Here is a 23487-nt window from a genome sequence, read left to right as displayed (position 1 = left end):
TGTTTGCTGGCTTGAAAAACACAAGAGTTTTAGTGCATTAAGGTATAAAACAGCATTGAGATGATGTATAAACCGTCCTGTTGCAGTGGGATATTGGGCAGGGGTTTGATGGTTGTTGCTGACTGAGGTAGCAATAAGCAAATGTTTTTCCTAAGGATTTTTATTATGATCAGATTCCTGAGGGTTCTGGATGCTGGCAGCCACTGGGACAATGCCTTGGCTCCATCATGGCATCGTGAGATGCTTGCCCAAGAATGTTGGTTGTGTTTAACTGATGGGGTGCTACCAGTGTGAGGGCAGCCAGTGGTCCTAAAATCCTGTCATGTATTCCTGCTGTTAGGAATCACCGTATAGTTTGAATCTGAGCTTTTCTTTAAGGGAGCTCCTTGCAGGACATAGCCTTTGGTGACTGAGCTGTGTTTTATCGCCATCAACTTCCATGGAGCCTTGAGACTCTGTGAAGGCGGAGGTACAAATCCAGATGCTAATGTTCAGAAAGGAATCTATCTCCTTTGCCATCAGCAAGCATAAAATGGGGCTTATAAATAGCTGTGGCCATTTGTGCATTTCCACATTCCATTGTCTGCTTGGCTGGGGATTATTTTTTTCTTTAATAGAAATGCCCCCTTTTAACTTATTTAGCTTGACTTGAGCAAAACGACATGCCCCGGTTATATATGTTTCTCTTCCTTGAAGCTTTTGTTCCACTGAGCCATCTCCAGATCTAGTTATTAAAAAAGACCATTTTGCAGATGCCAGATTGATGAATGTGCCATAGAAATCCTGTTAGAATGGTAAAAGGATTGAATATCCTATTTGTTTGCAGTAGAGATAAAACCCCTGGGGTTCTGAACTCCTTGTTGGCCTCTAGGGACCCGAAGTTAGGAGTAGGATTGAAAAGGCCTCATGTCCTCTCTGTGAACAGCAGGGAGGTAAAGGTGGAAGGATTGTATCTCCTTCTTGCATCTTCAGGAGTGAAAGGCAGAGATCAGTCCCCACCAGTCCCATCCTGGACCTCATCCTTTAATTTGGGCATTAGTAAAATTGCTGTTTCAGTCATGGTAGTGACTGTAATGGAAAGCAGAGGGGCAAAGCAGGGTTCCTGTAACTGGGATGGATGTGAGAGATGGCTTTTGTAAGCCAGGTTTTAAAGGCTAGGATTAAGTTCATTGTAGTTTGATACAGGGAACTGAGTAGGATGGTGTGAAACGGGCCAGTGTAGATAACCTGTGCCAGGCAGGCGGGGAGCAATGCATTGCTGAGCCATGGCAAGAAGGTATCACTGGTCTGGATGATGAGGACTGGGTGAGCAGAGGACCACTGGGCCTGAGCTGAGAGCCCTGCTCTGGGAAGCTGCCCTACAACACAAACTGGTGACTGCAGAGTGCTATGGAGCTAGAAGGGATGCTTAAAATCTCGTATTTCCAAGAAGTATGAATGAGATTCAAATGGGATTCAAATGGGATTCAAACTGTTCTACTTGGCAGCTGGAAGACTAATTCCCAACCCCTTGCTGAGCGAGTGAATGTCTGACCACACAGTTTGAGCTCACTGCCCTTCTTTCTTTCACTTATTCTCAGGGTCCTACTGGTGTTCCTGGTCCCAAGGGCAACCAGGTAAGTGATAACTTTGCTGTTGGAGTCAGCAGGGATATTCAAAGCGTGTGATAGCTGCATCCTGTGACAGCACAAACTGCTTTTTCTCCCTCAAATGAAAAGACTCTGGAGCAGACACCAACTAAACCCTCCTTGGTCCCATTTCTCCTGTGCTGGGGAAAAAGGTGTAGTCTGTTCTAATGGAGACACGTGAAAATGGTGTCATAAAAATGCTGATCTCTTGCTGTGTATTTCCTAATGCTGGGGGTGCTGTAGGTGAGCTCATACTGCTGAGTTCAGTTTGCACAGCTTTTCACTGAACTTCATGGAGAGGATTTGTTGTAGCCTCAAAGCTTGGCACACTAATAGACTTTATTAAACAGAACTTCACCTTTTCCTTTTGCTGGCTTACTCTCGTCAGTGAGATTTTGAGCCTGTTTTCATCAAATATCTGATTTCTGTTAATACCTGACTGTGTCTGTGCAGAAAACAAGAGCTTTTACAGCAAGTTGCTTGTTCTGTTCACCAGTATCAGTGCCTGTGTGAGCCCTGTGTTGTTGCTAAGGGAAAGATGAACCTGATCCCTGCTTGTCTTGATATAACTTCCTCTCTAAAGCCGTAGGAGCACCAGAGCAGTGTTCATTTTCTGCCCTGATTACTGTGTAATGAGCTCTGCTGCAGTGTTGGGGTGGGATTGCTGCTGCCCCCAGTGATGCTTGAGCATTGCTGCTGTTGGCTCCATGGAGGTGAGCAGTAAAGGGATGCTCCTTGTCACAGCAGAGCTTTAGCCACTCTTAGGCTACGCTCCCCAGCCAGAGCAGAGAGGGATGGTCCTCACTAGGAGATGGATGCTCCTGTTTAAGGGTGGGATGAAGATGCTCTGCGGATGACTCTGTTGAGGAAGCCCATTTACACAGGACACTGAACATTCAGCTGTTATTGCAAACCCACATTTTCTGTGAGACCTGAAGTTTACATTCAATGTATAAGGAATGCCAATGCCAGCCTGTGAATGTCTTTCACTCCATCAGGGCTCTCATCTGTATGAATTAAGCCTTTCATCCAAGTGCCAGCTTGGGATGCAGCCAGGGAACTGCAGAACTCAGCTTTGGGAAAAGAGAACTTGCTTTTGCTGGAGCATTGGATAAGCTGCCACGTGCCCTCATCTCCCTTAGGAGCTGGGGTTATCCAAGGCTTAGCATTACTGTGCACCATTAATTGTGGTATCTGACTTTCAGGGCATTGCTGGAGCAGATGGCCTCCCAGGGGACAAAGGAGAGCTGGTAGGTGTCCTGAAATGAGGTAGAATTGACCCCTCGAATAACAGATGGGTGCAGAGAACTATGTATCAAGGGTTAATATGGTCAGTTAGAACTAACTATCCATGGGGTTTGTCCATCCCAAGAAGCAGCCAGGTTGCCTGGACCTGTGTTCAGCATTGGTACCCAGGGCAGGTCTTGTCATTGGAGTCCCCTCCCTGCTGTGCCAGGGCTCAATGTGGTCTCCAGCATCCTGTTGTCATTCCTGGCCTCTTTGCCAGAAAAGCCCATGAGGTGCCACGTGTGTGACCGTGGCTTCCTGCAGCTTGGGAGATTTGAATTCAGATGTGTGGTTGCTGAATGATCATTCTTTCTTATTTCCCTTCTCTTCCTAACAGGGTCCCTTTGGTCCCCCTGGCCAGAAAGGAGAGGTATGTGTCAGACCTTGCAGGCTTGTGCGCTGAAGCTTTGGGAGCAAACATGTTCATTGCATCTTTAGATGATGTATCTCCATAAACTATGTTCTGGCATCATATCCTAGAAGCACGTTTTCTTCCTGGGCGTGCTATAAAATCTATGGCAAGGATGACTTTTTGTGGCATTCAGAACACTCAGATGTGTTTTGCTGCAGGAAGGACTCCAGTTATCATGACCTTTGTATGTGAAATCACTCATACACTGTAGGAAGGGTACATGCCAGATGAGTTAGGGAAACCTGGGGAAAGGCTCAACTAATCCCCATGAGAAATCAATGGGCCATGTGTTCTGTTTGAAGTGTTAGTGGGTTTTAATCTCCTTCTTCATTACAGCCAGGAAAAAGAGGAGAGCTTGGTCCAAAAGGCGCCCAAGGACCTAATGGGACAGCTGGAGTACCGGGAATCCCAGGACATCCAGGGCCCATGGGCCGTCAGGGAGAGCAAGGCGTCCCCGGCATCACAGGAAAACCTGGGCCTCCTGTATGTATTACCTGCTTCTAGGCACAGTCAGGGAGCCTCCCAAGTGGATAAATCATGGGGTTTGGATGCATATTCAAAGAATAAGGTCCTGTATTTAAGTAGACAAATGTGAGCAACTGCTTGCAAGAGAACAGTCTTGTACTGGGAGTTTACCAGTGCAAAAGGATTAACACTTTGCAAGCTTCAGAATTAAAGTCTCTGCAGAATTAATCCTGTCTCACAGTCATCCATGAGCAGATTATCTCTGCCCATTGGCACAGGCTGCAAGTCCCTGTTCTCATTACGAAAGTGAGGTAGAAGCTGGTAATCTAAAATATAGCTTCTATTCACCACTTCTATCTTGGTCTAGAGCTCATGTTTCATCATTCAGGAAAGGTCAAATAAACCCCAGATTAATTTTAACATCAGGCCAGATATTCAGTCTATGCCATTAGTATGAATAGAGTTTTTGAACTGAAGCAATCATCTTTCAAAGAGGGGGGAAAAACCCACTCCTCTTCATGCAGTGCTTCCTACTGAGCTGCTGGCAAGGAGTTTCGTGCCCTGAAGCTTCTGTCAGGGATGATGATGGACAACATGGTTTGTAGGAGGTGTCCTCATTCTTCTGTTAATTGCAGGGCAAAGAGGCCAGTGAACAACATATAAGAGAGCTCTGTGGGGAAATGATAAGTGGTGAGTATTACTGAGAGCAAAGGGGCTTTAATTACCACGCTTAGCTGAAGATGGGTAGATCCTGAACAGAAGATGGCTCCTGTGGGTTGCTATTTTTGTGTCTTGGTAAGAAGAAATAAGCTGACCTTTAATGTAAGAACTTACTCAGAGGTCACTTGTTGTCTGGCATGAAATTCATTTTTCTAAGATTAGTATTTTTAAGTGATTCATCACGGCAACAAGCAGTGTGTGCTTAGAGCAGCCTTGACACTTGTACCCCACACACATACCGCAAGCACTGGCTGCAAGGGTTTGCCCCTAACCTGTGCTGTTGTGAACTTCAGCACACCCCATCACCTTGGTCAGGCCAAGGAGGGGACTTCTTCCTCCGAAGTCCTGCATTTAGAGGTTATATTTGACCACTGGGATGAAGTTAACTCTGAAAGCTTGTTTCAGAAAACTTGTTTTAATCATTGAATATCATTTTCTAGAATACTTGATATTTTTTCAAGTGGTTTAGGAAAAAGGAAATATCGATAGCTTAAAAACCTGCAGATTTCTCACCAAAATCAGAGCGTGTAGGAGTGCAGGGAGCAAGCTCTGCCCAAGTACACAGCTCTGCTTTAATGCCAGGCACTTGCTTTTCAGCTCTCACTCTATTAAGCACACTCGGTGGCAGACAACAAACAGCCAAGCAAAGAGTGAAGATGGTGGATGTGGAGTTTTTAGTTGTCCTGGTTTAATTGTTCTGTTTTAATTGCTCCTTTTCAGATCAAATTGCACAGTTAGCTGCTAACCTGAGGAAGCCCTTGTCTCCTGGAATGACGGGTCGGCCTGGCCCAGCTGGTCCCCCGGGTCCACCTGGAGTTGTGGGAAGCGTTGGGCATCCTGGTCCTCGTGGTCCCCCAGGATACAGAGGGCCAACGGGAGAGCTGGGTGATCCTGGTCCCAGAGGTAAGAAGGACTAAACCAACCTGCTACTCTTTTATGCCCACATAAATAAAGTGCAAACGTGCACTCATTTCAGCAGTGGAGGAGGCAAAATCAAGCCTTGGGGTTGTAGAGGGCAGTTTTGCATCTTTAAGGATGCAATGGAAGCAAAGATCCCGGCAATGGCCTGAGGATTTTGAGCTTCTCCTGTTCTTTCCTCTTCCTGACCTTGGATCCAGCTGCAATTCACAACCCATTGTTGAAATCCTCTTGGTTTTGATTAAAGGTGACACTGGTGAGAAGGGAGACAAGGGACCTGTTGGCCAAGGTATTGATGGGCCTGATGGTGATCAAGGACTTCAAGGTAAGTCTGTGCAAATTACTTCAGTCATGGTTCAAGAGGGACAGCTCTGCATAGTGTCAGCAGTGCATTACAACCACTTTGGCCCTGTAACTGTTATAGTGGGGTTGTTTTCCTGGGGTTAGAGTCAGTGGGGAGAGTTGGAACAGCAGAACTTCATTAATTCATGTCATGTTTCTGGACATATTTCATTTTACCAGAAGCAAATACACCTTCCCAGTGCAGTGATTCTGAGAGAAAGCGGTGCTATTGCTCTGTACCTGGCTCTAATCCCAGCTCCTGAAGTCACAAATCCTTTCTCAAAAGATTCAAAGATTAATTTATGCAAATTAATGAGTCTCTATTAGAAACTTGCAAGAATAGTCTTTATTTTGCTCACCCATTAAAGCAGCTTTCTAATTGTGATTACATCTGTACAGTGAATAAGCTACAGGCTCTGCACCCATATGATTTCATAGAAGTAGAATATTTATACCCCCTTGTCTTAGATCCTTCCATAAAATAATTGCATTAATCCATAAATGTTTTCTTTTCCAAAGCATGTAGAAAGAGGCTGTTTCACATATTAGATACTGAGAGCATTTGTTCTACTCGGGAAATGTAAGATCAACAGCAGATGCAGCTCATCACTTCCATGCCTAAAAAGAGTTAGGCACCATCTCTCTACCATAATTGAGACAGAAAAGCAGGTTTATACTGATAGAAGTGTCCCTCAGGGAGACAGAATCCTATTTTAGGAAGCCTCATTAGCCTGCTGTTAGGGCAGTTAGTGGTTTGTGAATCTTTTTTGGCATCTGAAGGAGAAAAAAAGAAGTAACAGCTTGAGTCACCCAAAGCAGAAACTGGTTTTGCCAATAAACAAGCCATGTATTTCATTGCGAGTACAGTTTTGAAAGCAGACGCAGGTACAAAGGAAACTCCTGATCTGTAATGGCAGGGAGATGTTCTTTATCATCATTCTCTCCACTCTCCTTTAACTCAGAATTTGAATTACAACTAGACTAAAGGAGGTGCAATGAGCTAAAGCAGGTGAAGGCCACAGCCTCCCACTAAGGAGGAAGCTGGTGGCTGGGAAGGAGGGGCAGTTGTAAGCGCTCCTGTTGTCACAATAATAAGGACACCCCTTGAGCAAACTATTCAGGGATGGTGTAAAATAATCCTGGTTAGTAATTACTTGGTACTACTATGACTGAGGCAGTACTGAGATGGAATCCAGTTCCACACTGGTCAGCAAAAGGCAAATCAAACACACTCAATACTAAACATCCACAATCAACACAAAGGCAGTCTAAAAAATCCAACGCATATACTCCAGAGTCAGGCTAAGTTTATTCAACACCTTGTACTCAACAAGTCTCACATACAGACACGACAAAGGATTGTAAGAATTCTATAAGTAACACATATATTTACACATATATTAAAGAAAAGGAAAAAAAAAAGGAAATAATTCATGTCACTGCTTTCCCTTTCTTGTTTAGGACCACCTGGTGTACCTGGAGTCACTAAAAATGGTCGTGATGGTGCTCAGGGTGAACCCGGTCTTCCAGGGGATCCTGGTACTCCTGGTGCTATTGGGGCTCAGGGAACTCCAGGAATATGTGACACATCGGCTTGCATGGGAGCTGTCGGAGTATCAACTTCCAAGAAATCATAAAACAACAGTACAAGAAGTGGAGAAGTGACTGACTATTTAAATAAACAGTGCATTGTAAGAAAACAGACAGAATCCTCCTAGTGCTAAAGGGACAGTTGTGCCTTCTATTGTATTGAGTGGAGACTTTGACACAGTTCTATGAGAAAGCAAGCATCAGATGAAAACTTTTCATTAAAAGATGCTTTATGAGTATTTTCTCCTTCCCCCCCAATTACTGTCCAGAATTTTTACTGCTTACCAACCTCACCTTCTCTTTCTCCCTTTGTTCAAGAGACCTGTGAGAGGAAGCAGTATTCCTTCTTAATGCGTACTAAAGATCACGACCTCACTGTATCACTCTTTGAGCCTTGTCACTTGAATCCCTTGGTCTGCTCCCACTGATTTGGGTGGGTTATTGCAGGTTTGTGCACTAAGACAGATGCTATTAAGGTGTTCAGGCACCAAACTGCTCCTTCCATTGGTGGAAATTAGGCATTTAAGTATCCTATATTTCACTATCTTAAGATTCTAGCCCAAGTAAAGCCCTTAGCTTAGGTCTGTGCTGTCAGTTATCAATTCTCAGATTGCACCTCAAATATTTGCCAAGACCAGTAACTAGTAATCCTCTTACAGTCAAATTCTGCCAAAGTGAAATGTATATATTTTAATTTACAGGGGAGAATTTCTGTGTATTTCCATATGATAATAAAGGAAATGAAGTAACAGCGTTTTCATGACCTCTACTTAAGCTATTTGCACAGTAATTGTGAATGAACCCCCCAATAAGAAAGGATGCTCGTCTCAAGTCCAGTAAAAAAGCCCTGTATGAACTGTTGTAAAAATAAAAGGAGATTTTTTTTAACCTTTGTGATGTTGTAAGTGTCGTTATACATAAACTAATGCAGCTGAATTCCGCTTTCCAGAAATGGTTTTACTAGGATTGTTTGGGAATAAACTGGTGCAAAATTGTCCATGTCCGTGATTTAAAAAGGTATTTCTTTCAGGAGCCCTTTTTTGTCCTTTAAAACCTACTATAATATCATCTATTTTAAAAAATCAGTAAAACCATTCTCAGCTCCCACACTATTCTGTTTCTGCCCTATATGCTAAAGCCTATGAACAAAGGAGTTGTATTTAGCTTTAAATATGAAAATAGTCTGTGCTTTTAAATAATCTACAGTTTACAATATGCCACTCTTGGACTAAAGTAACAACACAAGAACCTCTTGGACAGTTGTGGGACAGACATTAAAAACAGCACTGTATTTACAGAAGAATGCTAACACCATTGTATTACTCTTTGGGGCCAGGCATGTTAAAATGCATATGGCAAATGTACACTTCATTATAGAAGCACGGTTTAGGAACTATGCACTTATGCCATTAAACAATCTGATTTTTTAATGAAAAAATATGGGCATTCTAATATAGTAACTTCAATTTCTTTTTACACTTGAAGAGTACATTTGCATCTAGTCATTAAAATAACAGGACAAATGAATGTTTTATAGCTATTCCTAACTCTACCGGCTCATCTCTTAAATAAAACAAACAAATGAAAAACCCCAAAATGCCCCGAAGTAGAATGACAAACAGAAAAAGAACATGTATTTTATAACTAAAGGGAGAAATATGTAGCTGTCATGACTTTTTCTTGTAGGTCCCAAAGCCCCTTTAACAGAGCACTGATTTCTATTGCGAGTACTTCACTGTCATTTCCATTTTGAATAAAGAATGTTTTCTGTAAAGCTCTATTTATATATTTTACAAGTTACATTTTGTAATTCATATTCAGCGTGACAATGGAGAAAATAAAACAACGTGGGCCATTGTTAGCCGTACAACTCAAGGTGGTCAGAGGTCAGGCTACTTGGTCTTCATAACCATACGTATTTTCCTGCGCAGGACATGTTACAAATGCGTCTGACCTTGGGATTTTTAGTCTCCTGCCTGTTTTACTACAGAACACAGTCTCAAATTCCTACAAATGAAAATATAAGAAAAGAAATAGCAATTATGTTTAATGTGGATATTTACTTCAGATGTGTAGTTTTTGTTTCACTAGTGTCTTTGGGGGAAAAAAGACCCTCTAGTAGGAAGTGGTGAGGGGCCATCCCACTATTTAGACAAGCAGATTTTTCTATACAGACTCCACCAACCCTCTTACGATACTGAATAGAGTGAAAATTGCAACTACTGGTGTAGTTATATGGGAGCTGCTCATACAACACATAATCCTTTAATATTCACTCCCACTTTGAGGTGGGAATTAATAGAAAATGAAGGTGGTTAGAATGAATGAAGAGAACTTCAGTTCTACATTGTTATCCAGATAATATCATGCTCAGGGCTTGATATCTGACTTGAAAACCCCTGCCTGAGGACATCCTATGACTTTACACTGCTGAACCAAAACAGCTAAAAAACAAAATAAAAAGCAAACATAAAAATAAAGGAAGGTTCAAGGATACAGCAGTCCTTCTAAAACAGCATCACACAGAAGCATTCCACACACTTCAAGCTGTGTTGTGATAGCTTTAAGCCATTTCATGTTTTTATCAAGAACAAGAATGAAGTTAGAGGTCAAACCTGTTTCAGAGAATCCCCGTGCCTTTCCTGAATGTACTTCAGAAATGCAGTTGTCCACTGTAAAGTTGTTGCCTTATCGGTATCAACAGTACAGAATGGAACCAGAAGATTCAGCTCATCACAGGAAAGCCGGATCCTGCGCCTGCAGGCAAATACAAAAGGTTAGCAACCATGGGAGAGAGGAAGGGAAAAATAAAAGGAGACTACTTACATGCACTACAAGCTGTGGGCTTTGGGAACTTCCTTTTGTTTGCTACAAGCTTTGCATTTGTGTATCAGTCGTGTTTACACAAGTTACTTTGTCTTTATAGAATTGGTTGTTTGGAAAGCTCTCTTATTTGTTTATAGAGTAAAAACCAACAATCACAACAACATACATCAGTCATCATTCATCCATCATTTGTGCAGCCTAGAAAGCCAACCGTATCCTGGCCTGCATCAAAAGGAGCGTGACCAGCAGGTCGAAGGAGGTGATCCTGCCCCTCTACTCTGCTCTCATGAGACCTCACTTGGAGCATTGTGTGCAGCTCTGGTGTCCTCAACAGAAAAAGGACATGGAGCTGTTGGAGCAAGTCCAGAGGAGGCCACGAGGATGATCAGGGGCTGGAGCACCTCCCATATGAAGACAGGCTGAGTAAGTTGGGGCTGTTCATCCTGGAGAAGAGAAGGCTGCATAGAGACCTCATAGCAGCCTTCCAGTATCTGAAGGGGGCCTATAGGGATGCTGGGGAGGGACTCTTCATTAGTGACTGTAGTGATAGGACAAGGGGTAACGGGTTAAAACTTAAACAGGGAAGTTTAGATTGGATCTAAGGAGGAAATTCTTTCCTGTTAGGGTGGTGAGGCACTGAAATGGGTTGCCCAGGGAGGTTGTGAATGCTCCATCCCTTGCAGCGTTAAGGCCAGGCTGGACAGAGCCTTGGGTGACACGGTTTAGTGTGAGGTGTCCCTGCCTATGGCAGGGGGATTGGAACTTGATGATCTTAAGGTTCTTTCCATCCCTAACTATTCTATGATTCTATTCTTGCCTGTAACAAACACCCAGCCCTCACTACCTGCACCGCTTGTCCTTGTAGGTAAAGCAGAACATGTCCAATTTACATTTGACTCTGGAGAATGACAGGAATACTGCAGTATCAGCTTCAAAACCTGTTCTACCACTCCTAACAGAAATTACCTCCTGTCTCTCTCCATGCGGTTATGCCTTTCTCTTCGCTGAGCGATTCCATCCTGAATACCACTTTGCATCTGCAGGCTTGAACTGGACTGTGCTGCCTGCCAGGGGCCCTGGGCAGCGTTGGCACTCTGGCTACCATCACTTGTGTTCTGAATTTCACTGAGAGGTTTGCGATCTATATTTGGATCCAATGGGCTTATTTGGCTGCAACTCCTTCTGTTTAGCGCTTGCTTGCACAAGCTCTCTTCTTGGAAAAAACAAAGAGGAAAAGAAGAACCTATTTATGACCCTCCCATTGATCATGGGGATTTTTTTTGTGTTGCTTTATTTCTGTGGAGTGATCGTTGAAGTTTTATTGCCAACCAAGATAGACTCACAGCTTCCTTGAGAAGCCCTAAAGCACCACTTGCTGTTTCAAAATCCACCCAGCTTCTGTTTTCTAAGCAAACCCACTGAGCTCATGCCTGCCTTTGATCAGCACTTGAAGTAGTCCTTTACATGTTCCTCAGTTTGATACTGACTGGACCTGTTGTATCAACTTTGGGGGACAAAAATTGTAGAAAGAAACCAGTTGCTTACTCAAGGCCCAGATTTTCAAAGGCACTTTGCAACCTCCTGGTTTTCTCACTTCCAGGTAGGAGTGCTAAATGATTTTGAAAGTGGAACTAAACTCACAAGTACCTGGAGAAATCCAGTCCCATATTACCTATAGCATATCTCAGACATAACACCCCCCACCCCCAATATGATTCACTAAAATCATATTCATTCTAAAAAACACACAAATTCAGAACAACAATAGATCTGAAAGCCAAAAGAAAGCAAAGTGAAAAGAAGTGGTTTACCTCCAACTTTAACCCAAACTTCTTCAGGTAAAGCTTTATTCATAGCCCCTGCTGTCTGTTTCGTGGAGTCAATTTCCTGATAGCAGAAAGAGTATGCCTTGGATATTCCAAGGTCTTGATGTTTGGCAGCTTCCAAAATAGCACAAGATGCACTAGAGGTCTGTGAAAACCAAAATGGGAATACTTAGAATCATAGAATCATAGAACAGTTAGGGTTGGAAAGGACCTTAAGATCATCAAGTTCCAACCCCCTGCCATGGGCAGGGACACCTCACACTAAACCATCTCACTCAAGGCCTCGTCCGCCCTGGTCTTGAACACTGCCAGGGATGCAGCATTCACAAGCTCCCTGGGCACCCCATTCCAGTGCCTCACCACCCTAACAGGAAAGAATTTCCTCCTTAGATCCAATCTAAACTTCCCCTGTTTAAGTTTTAACCTGTAACTTAGAGGGCTATATACATAAAAAAGAGACTGTTTTGGTATCTTCATGTTAACTTTTTAAGTTTTAGACCTGTGATTCAATTGTGATTCAGTTTATTTTATCAGAATAAATCTCCATTAGTTCTGCCCACAACCTTGGGATTTTGACAGACACAAGGTTTTTTGGGAGATACCTCTGACTCTTCTCAGTGCCACGCTATCACTCTTGAATTTGGAGGGGGAAATCTATCTTCCATCAGAATTGATTAGAAAGAAAGGAACCATGGAAAATGGTATCATGTATCTCCTTGTCTTGCACAGACAAAGCTGATGATGCACTGATGTACTCAAGAATACAGTCTTTCTAGTAATAAATCTAACAGCCTACTGATCATTATCTGGATGCAGGTTGTTACAAATGCCACACCATTGATTTGAGCAAGGATTTTTGGATGGTCTTAAAGACTGATGTAAGACTAAACAAATACGGCTCACTCTAACCAGCCCTACTCAAACCAAGTCACACTTCAACACAAACCTCTAGAATTATATTACACCTAAGAGGTTAACACTATTAGCTTTTGAAATCAGCAGAGCACTAGAGGTGACTGTGTTACCTACCTGTGCTTGTGAAGGGTTGGCACCTCCAGCAGTAGAATATGCATTCATAGTCAATACTGGGTATGGGAACTGTGAGGAAGGAGTGGCAGGGGATGTCTTATTTTTCCCTAGTGCAGCACACTTGTTTTCTTGCTGATGGAGAGGAACACCGATCAGTTCAGACGGCTGTCGAATCAATGTTACTAGACTTAAAAAGAAACACACACACACAAAGACACAACACAGAGAACATACCAGACTGACTACCTGAAAATGAGCACACAAAGATGTACAGCTACACATACTCCTAGTCACTACCACCAAGAAATTACTTCCATTTACTGTAAAGAGAAATCATTCTTATTGCCATACTGCCTGCTTCAGGGACAATCAGCTGAGAAGGTATTTCATTCTGTGCAGTAACACAGGCTTTATGCCTCAATGAGATGTTTCATCAGCACACAAACACAGTTACAGGGCCAGGGGTGTAACAGTATCTTTGCTCAAAGTTTTCCCCATAGTCAGGCCACTATCTTGTAACACTAACCAACAGCCCTTAATATTTTATTATGATAAAAAGGTAATCTCCTTTCCTTTTAGCAAGCTGCATGTTAAATGTTCTTCTCTCACCTCCATTTATATTGCATGTTGTTATCAAGAATAAAGTTGTAAACTAATGCAGTTTGGAACTGCATGCTGCACCATTCATGCAATGTACAGAGGGCCCTAATCTGAGTCAGTGGAGTTGCAGCCACCTTTTAGAAAGCCCAACTCATCATTCTCACGTGTTAAATCAAAGTATGGCTCTTAAGCTTCATTTAGAAAACCAGCTTTGAAATCTACGACGATAACACAGTCTAACAACATAAACTAAAAGTAATTGCAACACACTTGTTACGGGTTACTCCAGATTCTTGGGGCTCTTGACATCTGGGGATCTCTGTCTGGATGCTGTTGAATCTGTCTTCCAACCGAACTCTGACTGCAGGTTTAGATCTAGGCTCTGGTGCCGAATTTTCAACAAGTACGTTTCCTTTATTGCTCCCACCATTCTCACCATATTTAACTTTTGCTAAACTCTGTCCCGGGACTGCTACCGAGCTACTGTGAGGCATTTTATCTGTGTGGCTCAAAGGGAGGTTAGACTCGCTAAGTAACATCATCCTGAGCTCCTGCAGGTCACCATAGCCCAGCCGTGGGTTTGAACTGCTCTCAGCCAGTAACCCCGACTGGCAGCTAACCGGGTACCCTGGGATCCCAGTGCTGGTGGCTAAACCCCGCTCCTGCCTGGTGCGCGGTGAGGGCTGCCGGGGGGGGGCTGCAGGGTTACCAGGCAAGGAGGAGGAGAAAGCACTGAGCCTGGCTTGCGCTTCACCTTGGCTGGCCTGCGCCTCGGCGGGTGGGTAAAGCATGTGCTGCAGCTGGGTGTACTCAACTTCCATCATCTCCGCCAGGCTGACGTCTGGGGCGGTGAAGCTAAGGTTTTGCTCACCAAAGGAAACGTCCCTTGAGCCTCCAGGTCCGACAGCAACCGGAGCGGGATCGGGAACACTGGGTGTGCTCTGAGGGATGGAGGTCTGAGGCTGCTCCGGGGCCGATCCTGACATGACTACAGTAAACCTAATCGGTTACCAACGTCTCTTTGAACACTAAAGCATAAACCCTGGCAGAATTAGCAGTGTTATCCATTTAAAAATGAAAACAGAAGGGAAACAAGGAAACCCCCCCCCGCTCGGTTTATAAACACCGAGCGCACCACCGCCGGCTCACCACACGCGGCCTCTCCACCCTCCCTCCCGCTCACAGACACGGATCTCCCCTGCCGCACGCCCCGCTAAGAACGGGTGGCTCCAGGTACCTACGGCTCCCTCACAGCAGCGCCCATGGGCCTCAGGGGCCCCGGGGGCAGCGGTGTCCCCGCAGCACAGGGACGCGCCGGGCCCGGTGTGGGGAGCAGGAGCCGCCGCTCCTCAGGCCCGCCCCAACGCTCCCCCCCCAACGCCTCCCGCACAGACCCGGCCCCCCCCCGCGCGCGCCGCCGCCAACAGCCGCCCGCGTGACCGACCGCGTGACCGCCTGCGCCCCGCCCCGCCCCGCCCATAGGCGGTGGTTGGAGCGTGCGGTGAGCGTGTTGTGATTGATCGCGATATCGATCCCGATATCGGGTGGGGACCCGACCCTGAGGGGCTGGGGCTTTGTCCAAGTCGGGCCGTTGAGGGAACGGCCAGGAAACTGAGAAGAGCAGGGGGACCCGCGGTGACCTGAATGCGGCTGCAACAGCAATGACATTCCCGGCCTGGTTTGGGTTGAAGGGACCTTAAAGCTCCTCCAGCTCCAACCCCTGCCATGGGCAGGGACCCCTTCCACTGGAGCAGCTTGCTCCAAGCCCTTGTGTCCAACCTGGCCTTGAACACTGCCAGGGATGGGGCAGCCACAGCTTCTCTGGGCACCCTGTGCCAGCACCTCAGCACCCTCACAGGGAAGAGCTTCTGCCTAAGAGCTCAGCTCAGTCTCCCCACTGGCAGGTTCAAGCCATTCCCCTTGGCCTGTCCCTACAGGCCCTTGTCCCAAGCCCCTCTCCAGGTTTCCTGCAGCCCTTTTAGGCACTGGAGCTGCTCTTAAGGTCTCCCCAGTGAGCACAGGGACCTGGCTGCAAAATCCAGGTCCAGGTCATTATAAACTGTCTAAAGCTGTGCTTTAATAAAGTCGTTAATGCCTGACTCGATGCTGGTGATTTTTTGGCCATTAAATGCCAGGATGCATTTAGTGTTCTCAAGTCAGAAGAGATTCCCCAAGCTGATCTATGACACAGGAGTGTTTCTTAGATGAAAAGCTATACATCTATTCCATATAAATTCAAGGAATTCATACATGTTGTGAATGAGATTTTCTTAACCTCAAAGCTGACCTGAATATATTTTTTCTTTAGCCATTTTTTATTGTAAAATCTACAAATCACAAACTTCCTAATCCAAACAAACAAAAAACCCCTTCAGAATAAACTAGAGCATGTTTTAGAACTCAAACTCAGAAGCACAGATTTGCACAGGCTTTTTAGAATGCCTAAAACCAAACCTCACTTGATAGTGATGCATCTTCTTTCGTTAAACAATGAGGAAAGGAACCTATGCGCCATCAGTCTCCTGTGGTTCATTGAGAAGCAGCAACAATTACACAGCAACATTCACATAGAGATTTAAGAAGGGGACAACAGCTCTCTGTAGATGTTTATTCTACTTTACAGTAACAAAAACCTGCCAAGTCCCGTATTTTCATGTACAGCGATATAATTTGCCATATAAAATACAATTTACAGAGATTTCTATCAAGTAAACCTAAACAAGCACACTCCTTGCATACTTTTATGGGTGTCTTTAAATTAGAAACATTAAGAAAAGAAATCTTACATCATAGGAGATGGTTGCATTTTCATTGTAATGCTGTGTCTACAGGTTCAGGATACAGATGATCATTTCCACCAGCAAATCCTCCATGTAGCAGGGCTTCAAAGATGCGCCGATGTGAACTGTGCCACGTGGCTTACACGCTACTCGCAGTCTCCAAGATGTAAATGTTTATGAGGAAACTCGTTTTATATCTCCAAAACTATCTTATAAAAATATCAAAATATTTACCCAACTGTGCATTTACACGGTCAAATAAATTAGCGGGGGTTATTTCACATTTCAGAATGAGGACCACATGAAAAGGAGCCGTGTGATGGATTTCACAGCGAAAAGTCCCGCTTGAATCCAACGTGAAGTCCCGCTGCTCTCCTTTCCAAGCTCAATGCAGTTGTACCTTTTTCAGTGGACAGGTTTATAGACACTATCAGGCTAAGCAGGCTCCAACAACAAAACAAAAAGCCCCAGGGAATTTCTTAAGTGTATGGGAAAGTTCTGGAAAATCAAAGCAAACCCCAGAAATGCTCCACTAAATCAGTTCAATCAAAGGAACAGATTCAGCTGCCAATTTAACCAACTACTTCCCTTTGGTAAGCCAACCCATTTGAGTCTTAGCCTTGTTCAGAGAACTGAGGCTTTCTTAAGTTTTGCTGGTTGTAAAGGTGCTCCTCTTTTATGTTCTTTAATGACAGATCTGTAAAAACGTGACAATGAAAACCCCTCACCCTCATGAAACCCCCCCAAGGATGACTTGTTTCTTTGCTGTACACTTAACAGAGGGATTCCAAACCACAAAATACCTGTATATAAAAAGGAAGACAGTGCACTTTAAGCTTATAACACTCCGTTTTCAAATCCTCATCAGTCACAAGTAGTTATTAACACTGTTCTTCTGCAGCCTTTGCCTAAATAGACATGACCCTTCTGTTGTCAAATAAACAAGACAGCAACATTGGACTTCTTTTTATTAAAGCATGTGCTGTAGGATCAACTTTTGACACCAAAATATCACGTAAATGAGATGTAAAAGTATGGCTCCTAAAGTCTGGATTAAATTCTCTTATAAAATTACAATTCAAGTTACTGGAAAACATAACTTTATAATCTTAAAAAGCAATATGCTCTTCTTAGACTTTTTCCATTTCTGTACTGTAAATGGAAACTTTAAGATAAAGATGCAAGTAGAAAAACCAAAATCTCAGTACAGGTAACGCTGTGAATTCAGATAAGAAAAACATTATGCACAAAATGCAGCAAGTGACAGTCCGGTGTGTTCTTGCCTTTTACCCATTCGAGTAGTTGCATTCACAGTTGTTCCAAAATTGCTTATTATTTGTCAGGACATTGTGTAAGGCTAGTTTTACAAAGGGATTCCTGTAAAGGTGAGAATATACAGTATGTACAAGATGTTGCTTCAGTCCATGCTGTGTTCTAAAAGTCTATTAATTATGGGAAATATCAGTCTTAGTTCTATGCTTGATTAGTGGAAGATGAAGCTTCTGTTTCTGATGGTTTCTGAGTTTCCTTCGGTGTTTCAGGCTTCACCTCTTTACTGGTTTCCCTACTTTTGCTCCGATCTTTGCGATCTTTTCCTCTGTCTCTGTCACGATCTCGATCTCTCTCTCGGTCTCTGTCTTTTTCCCTGCTCCGATCCCGGTCCCGGTCTTTGTCTCTGTCGCGATCTCTGTCTCTGCTTCTCGATCGATCTCTGTCACGTCTTCTGTAGGAGTCTCTCTCTCTGGTTCTTGGTCTGTCTCGGTCTCTGCTTCTTTCCCAGTCCTTACCTCGGTCCGAATCCTTCTCTCTGTCTTTGTTTGGGTTTCTGTCTCTATTTTTGTCCCAATCCTTGTCTCTGTGTCTCTCCCAGTCCCGGTCTCTATTCCAGTTTCTGCCACGGTCTCTTTCCCAAGGTCTGCTGTGCTCTCGATCCCTTCGTCTTTCCTCAAAGGGTCTACCTTGTCGATTATCTGCTTGCTGAGACTCTGGCTGATCTAAGCCCTTGTCTTTATTTCCTCCCTCATATCTGTCTCTCTGTCTCCCTTCAAATGCCTGGCCTCTAAACTCAGGATTTTTGCCTTCTCGGAAGTCAGGTGCTGACCACTGTCCTTCCGAGTCAGGTCCTTGTCCAGGAATATTGGAACCAGATGCAGATGGTCCAGCTTCATCCCACATCTCTTTTCTGTGGGACGGATGGTTTGGAAGGTCCAGGAGTGGTCTTGGGGTTGTCTTCATGCCTTGTGACTGACCTTGGAAATGAAACCTAGAAGAGGGAGGTTCATTTTCTTCTGGAAACATCCCAGGTGTGGATCCTCTTGGTCCTCCAAACTGAACTGGTGCTGGACCTCTCTGGTTGGCAAATCTGGGTGGTGAATTCCCTCTCCGTTCTTCAAACGGCTGTGGCAAAAGTCCTCTTGGACCAGGCACATGATTTGGAGCTGGTCCTCTCTGCCCTTCAAATTGATTTGGGTGAGGCCCTCTTGGTCCCCCAAAATGACTCGGGGCTGGACCTCTTGGCCCTCCAAACTGAGGGCCTCCTCTCTGTCCTTTAAACTGAGCTGGTGGGGGTCGTCTCTGACCTCCAAAAGGGAAAGGCGAAGGTCCTCTGTTTCCCATAAACTGAGGTTGATCTGGTCCTTCAAACTGCCCTGGAGGCCTAATCATTTCATTATACTGGGAATCTGAGAATTCCCTTTGTTCCATGTGAGGTTCCCTGGGATCTTCAAACTGAGATGGTGACATTCCTCTTGGAACACCATGATAAGGAGGGGCAGGGCCCCTGTTATCAACAAAAAGAGAGGATGGTCCATGCTGTGCAGAAAATAAGGAAGGAATGGGACCCTTCTGACCTCCGAATCTTCCGGATGGAGGTCCTCTTTGCCCATCATTGTTTGGAAAACCATGCTCTTCAGGGAACTGTGGTGCTGGTCCTCTAAAATTAGGTCCATGAGGTCCTCCGGGTTGCATGAGTGGTTGTGGAGGTCCTCCTTTCTGCCCCGACAAACCAAACTGAGGTCCAGCTCGGTTTTCTTCAAAGTGCTGTTGGGAAGGTCCACCCTCACCCTGAACTGATGGAGATTCAGCTTGTTCTACAAATTGATGAGATTGATTTCTTTGCTCATCATATTGCATTGCTGAAAGACCCCTCTCTGGTTCAAAGTGACCGGCTGCCTGTTCCTGAGAAGTAAACATTGGATTTGAGAAAGAATCTCTTCCCATCATTTCGTTTGACTCATCTGACCACGACACTTTATGCATATCATGCAAAGACTGACTGTCAGTTGATGTGGGGAAATTAGGCTGGAAAGATGTACTTGGAGGTGTTGGAAGCAGCACCTTACGTAAAGGTTTGGTCGAAGGTTCTCCAGAGGCTGTTTGTTTCACGTTTTCCAAAGTGATTTGGAGAGTGTTTTCAAATTTGCTATTAGACGACTCTTTCTGGGACACTGTGGAAGCCTTGATGGTTTCACTTGAAACCCAATTATCACTAGTAAAAGCAGGCTGAGCAGCTTTATCCTCCTTACCAAGTGATGTCTGCAAAGCATTTGGAAAACCGGCTGGAGCCATTTCTCTTGTGGCCATCTCATTCTGTACCACCTGGGGCTTTAATCGAGCATCAGCACTGTCATTAGTCTCTGTTGCCATCCTCCGAGCTTGGCGAGGATCTCTGCTTTGCCGTGGGTCACAACCCTGGTTTACAAGTTGTGCTTGCTGATTTAAAGAGGAAGGTAAGTCTACTTTTTGTGTACCCTGCTGGTCCTGGTGGAATACTTCAGGTTTTAGTAGGGAAGATTTTGGTGGTGGTGACATTAAAGCATCAGACACTGAAAAATGAGCCATGGAAACACCGACAGCTGCTCTTTGTTGTCTGAGGGCTTCTTCTTGCTCCTCTAGTTGTCTTTTCTGTTCTTCTATCTGTTTGTTTAATTCCTCCAACATCTTTTGCTGTTCTACCAAGGATGAGGATGCAGATAAATCGGGGACGTATGAAGCAGATGTTTCTGAGGAATTGCTTTTAGAATCTGTATACATTTTGTTAGGTAAGTCATCAACAGTCACTTTTGCTTCTTCCAAGATAGTTTCATCTTCTGGATCATAGGCCTCATCCTCTAGTTCTGCTGTATTTGGTGGCTTTTCCGCATTATATCGTTTTTCACTGTCACCAATCTGCATTTCAAAAGCTTTCTCTGGACCATATTCTTCTTCAGGATCATATGGTCTGTCATCCTCCTCCTCTTCTATAGCTTTGTCTTTTGACATCTGGCCAAACTGCTGCACAATGGGATCTAACAAAGGAACGGCTGCAATTCCCCCATCAGCAGCAGCCTGACTTTCCTGATTTGAGGCCTGGGCAGTTTCAGGATCCTTAGCAACAGGCTCAAAAGTTTTCTTTTTGCCAAAAAGCGTCTGCAGGATGTGCTCGAGCGGTGTGGCCGTTTTGGTGGATGAAGAATGGGTAGCAGCAGTGCTGGCAGAAGCAGCAGTTGGAGCTGGTGGTGCTGCAGTAGTTGTGGTTCCACTTTTGATTGAGGACAGTATCTTTAACACTGAAGGTGTGACTGCTGAGGTGTCTGGAGCGGGAGGTGGAGGTGGTGGCGGTGGAGGCGGAGGAGATCCAGGTGGTGTTGTACTTATGGCAGGGTCTCCTGAATAATGGGTGTACTTTGGAGCTTTCTTCTCCTGTGAAGCTGCTAGCGTCCCACTTTCCTCATGTGCTTGAATCCGGCTTCGCTTTTCCTCTGGCTTTTCTGTTTCCATGCCAGTGGCGGGACGCTTCCCCTTCTGACAGATAACCAATCCAAGGATTAAATTTGGCCGAGACGACTCAAGACCTGAAAGGAAACACAAAGATTGTAGATGTAAAAACCTAGGTTTTAATTATGCTTTCAGTAGAAACTTAGTATTTTATATAGTGGCAGCTACAAAAGACATAAAAATAAGAGGGTTTTCTAAATTCCATTACATGACTTACTGGCAACTTTCATTAGCATATACATTTCTTTACTTTTTATATATACTTGTATACAATAGGTAATGTTTTAATCCCTTCCTTGATACTTTAAATAAAAGATTACAGCAATAGGTTTGAAATCATAATTTAAATAGTTGGCAAATGTTGTATATGCAGAGATACTGAAAAGCACAAAACCAAGGCTAAACTTTGTAACTATTTCTGTTACAATCTGTGCTAAACCACTAACATTGACACCAGTCGATAAACATTTTGTCTATCTCCAAGTTAAAACAAATACCAGTAATCACTGAGAAGATGACCTCAAACAGTGTTTGGAAACAGTATCAAGAATTGGAACTCACTCCCCCTTTGGGGTTTTTTCCACCTAGACTTCAGAAGCAAGGAAACTGCTTAACTACTGAGCAAGCAAAGGAGGGGTTAAGTAGGAAGGAGTTAAATGTGTGCCTGGATTCACTTTCCCTGGTGACTTTAAACCCTCTGCTGCAGAGTTCAGTTTGATGCCGTAGGCCTTTCTCTAAGTGAAATATAGAATTACACCTTAGTGAAAGCTTCATTCAGGCTTGAATCCTTGGAGAAGTATATCCTAAACTGATGGGAACATTGCTGATAAAGAGGAAAAACCGAAAGGGCTGTTAGGTCTGTTATTGTCTTTCTTCCTTTTACGTGGACAGTTCCCACTCGCACTCACGGAAGACAACATGTCCAGAATGAAGTTCTGTGCTTAGGAGGGTACTGGATGTTCTGCTTTAGGAAGCTTTCATTTTGTAGTACATATTATTTCCTGTTTGTACACTTAAAATTCAGTGCCCAAAAGTTTGGGGTTTTTTTCCTCCAGGTACAAGATTTGTGATTAAAAAAAGGTGAAAAGTGTTGCAAATTTTCACCTTCTTTCATATTTAGAAAAAACATTAAAATTTATGAAAGCGTGAAAAAAATTAACCACTTATATTACCAGGATTAAGATTTGCTAATAATTCAGTACATGCATAAATCTGCCCCGTAAGAGAGGGAGGGATGCTGAGACAGACAATGAAAGCAGGCAGGACAGGAACTAAACAAAACATTATCTAAATATCTAAACAACGTGAATCTAAGGCTATTCAAAAAGGATCACAAATACTTGACTTATCCAATTACTCATTTGCACCCACAGCCTAAAAGCAGTTATAGCAGTTCTGTTCACAATAATTTACTACCTTAAATGAAATTATGTTAATATATAAGATCAAGACATAGTTCAAAAGACCCCCATATTCACAATTCACAGTCAGAACAGACCCATTAGCCAGAAATGGTTCACTGTGTGTGAATTTGCTTTGTATCTTTATCAAGATAGGAATAACAACTCCACATCTGGTCAGTGCTGACCAGTGCACAGTATCCCTCAAACTGGCGTTCATCCAACTCCCCCTAGTAGGCACTTGCTGTTCTCCTGTTGTTAATGTTTTGGCTATTGACTTCTATGTAGAGACCTGTGATTTATGCAGTTAGTCACAATGAATCTCAAACAGTGAGTAACTGAAATCAACAGGCTTCAAAAACCCACCAACCAGGGTATCTAATAAACAGCAATTACTGAAAAATCAGGTTTTAATCTCTGTAAGAAACAGAGATCGAGGCACTAATTAAAACAGGGCAAAGTTGTAATACACTTTCAAGACAATAAATTCCAGTAGTAAGTTAATAGCATTAGTTGTAATTTAATCTGCTTAGTCATCATAGAAGAAACTCCATTAACATCTTAAGTTTTGCTACTGTAATTTTACACCAATACTGTAAGTTTTGCCTAACCTGGCTTCACATTCACTTAGTCTGAAGTGACCAAATACTAAATGCTTCTTTTAAATGGGAGCATACAGCCACTGCAGCAGTTAAAGTCAGTCCCACTCTATCTCAACATCCATAAATAGGTTAAGTACCTAATTTTAGGTAGTAAGGAAAACGGTTGTTGCAATCTCCAACTACTGCTCAATGACTTGTCTTTCACAAGCATTTCAGAAGTGCTGCAAGCCACGTCAGCAGAGTTAGCAGCTTTCAGAACTATATTATTTATAATATAGTAATTATCCTATTAATTACTTGAAGTCCA

At 43.7% G+C, this 23487-nt stretch overlaps 4 protein-coding genes across 11 annotated transcripts in view; 1 reads left to right on the top strand and 3 right to left on the bottom strand.

Moving 5' to 3' along the window:
• COL9A3 (collagen type IX alpha 3 chain) overlaps positions 1 to 8254 on the top strand; it is a 35140-nt gene extending 26886 nt beyond the window's left edge. For both annotated transcript variants that reach the window (XM_061361526.1, XM_061361527.1), the window contains 8 exons: positions 1581 to 1616; positions 2834 to 2878; positions 3253 to 3285; positions 3664 to 3810; positions 4428 to 4482; positions 5233 to 5415; positions 5678 to 5755; positions 7234 to 8254. In XM_061361526.1, the coding sequence (XP_061217510.1) occupies positions 1581 to 1616; positions 2834 to 2878; positions 3253 to 3285; positions 3664 to 3810; positions 4428 to 4482; positions 5233 to 5415; positions 5678 to 5755; positions 7234 to 7409 (753 nt within the window). In that variant the 3' untranslated portion in view covers positions 7410 to 8254. The remainder of the gene's footprint in view (positions 1 to 1580; positions 1617 to 2833; positions 2879 to 3252; positions 3286 to 3663; positions 3811 to 4427; positions 4483 to 5232; positions 5416 to 5677; positions 5756 to 7233) is intronic.
• BHLHE23 (basic helix-loop-helix family member e23) overlaps positions 1 to 23487 on the bottom strand; it is a 191369-nt gene that overhangs the window by 48941 nt on the left and 118941 nt on the right. The gene's annotated exons all lie outside the window — the stretch shown is intronic.
• TCFL5 (transcription factor like 5) lies at positions 8329 to 14916 on the bottom strand. Of its 2 annotated transcripts, XM_061361528.1 has the most exons (7): positions 14881 to 14916; positions 13914 to 14631; positions 13044 to 13230; positions 12000 to 12159; positions 11155 to 11401; positions 9978 to 10119; positions 8329 to 9369 (listed from the first exon to the last, which is right to left on the bottom strand). In XM_061361528.1, the coding sequence occupies exons 2-7, from the start codon at positions 14627 to 14629 to the stop codon at positions 9250 to 9252; spliced, it is 1572 nt and encodes a 523-aa protein (XP_061217512.1). In that variant the 5' UTR covers positions 14630 to 14631; positions 14881 to 14916; the 3' UTR covers positions 8329 to 9249. The 2 variants fall into 2 exon arrangements, with proteins under 2 accessions (XP_061217512.1, XP_061217513.1); XM_061361529.1 differs by lacking the exon at positions 14881 to 14916 and having other exon boundaries at positions 11155 to 11398; positions 13914 to 14740.
• Positions 17375 to 23487, bottom strand: part of DIDO1 (death inducer-obliterator 1) — a 50903-nt gene continuing 44790 nt past the window's right edge. For all 6 annotated transcript variants that reach the window (XM_061361541.1, XM_061361538.1, XM_061361540.1 and 3 more), the window contains one exon: positions 17375 to 21255. In XM_061361541.1, coding sequence (XP_061217525.1) covers positions 17897 to 21255 — 3359 coding nt within the window. In that variant the 3' untranslated portion in view covers positions 17375 to 17896. The remainder of the gene's footprint in view (positions 21256 to 23487) is intronic.

The sequence above is a fragment of the Neopsephotus bourkii genome, unplaced genomic scaffold, assembly GCF_033783945.1.
Source record: "Neopsephotus bourkii isolate Nb327-2 ecotype Australia unplaced genomic scaffold, CSIRO-AGI_Nbou_v1 NB_1060, whole genome shotgun sequence".
Classification (NCBI taxonomy): Eukaryota; Metazoa; Chordata; class Aves; order Psittaciformes; family Psittacidae; genus Neopsephotus; species Neopsephotus bourkii.
This window is presented reverse-complemented; position numbering and strand designations above follow the sequence as displayed.

Coding starts and splice junctions, on each gene's coding strand:
- TCFL5 (XM_061361528.1), bottom strand. CDS start 14,629: ATGTCAGGATCGGCCCCGGAGCAGCCTCAGACCTCCATCCCTCAGAGC. Junction 11,402..11,999: donor AGTTTGGGTTAAAGTTGGAG/GTAAACCACTTC, acceptor GTTTTTTCCAAG/AAGAGAGCTTGTGCAAGCAA. Junction 10,120..11,154: donor CGCATGGAGAGAGACAGGAG/GTAATTTCTGTT, acceptor ATTTGCCTGCAG/GCGCAGGATCCGGCTTTCCT.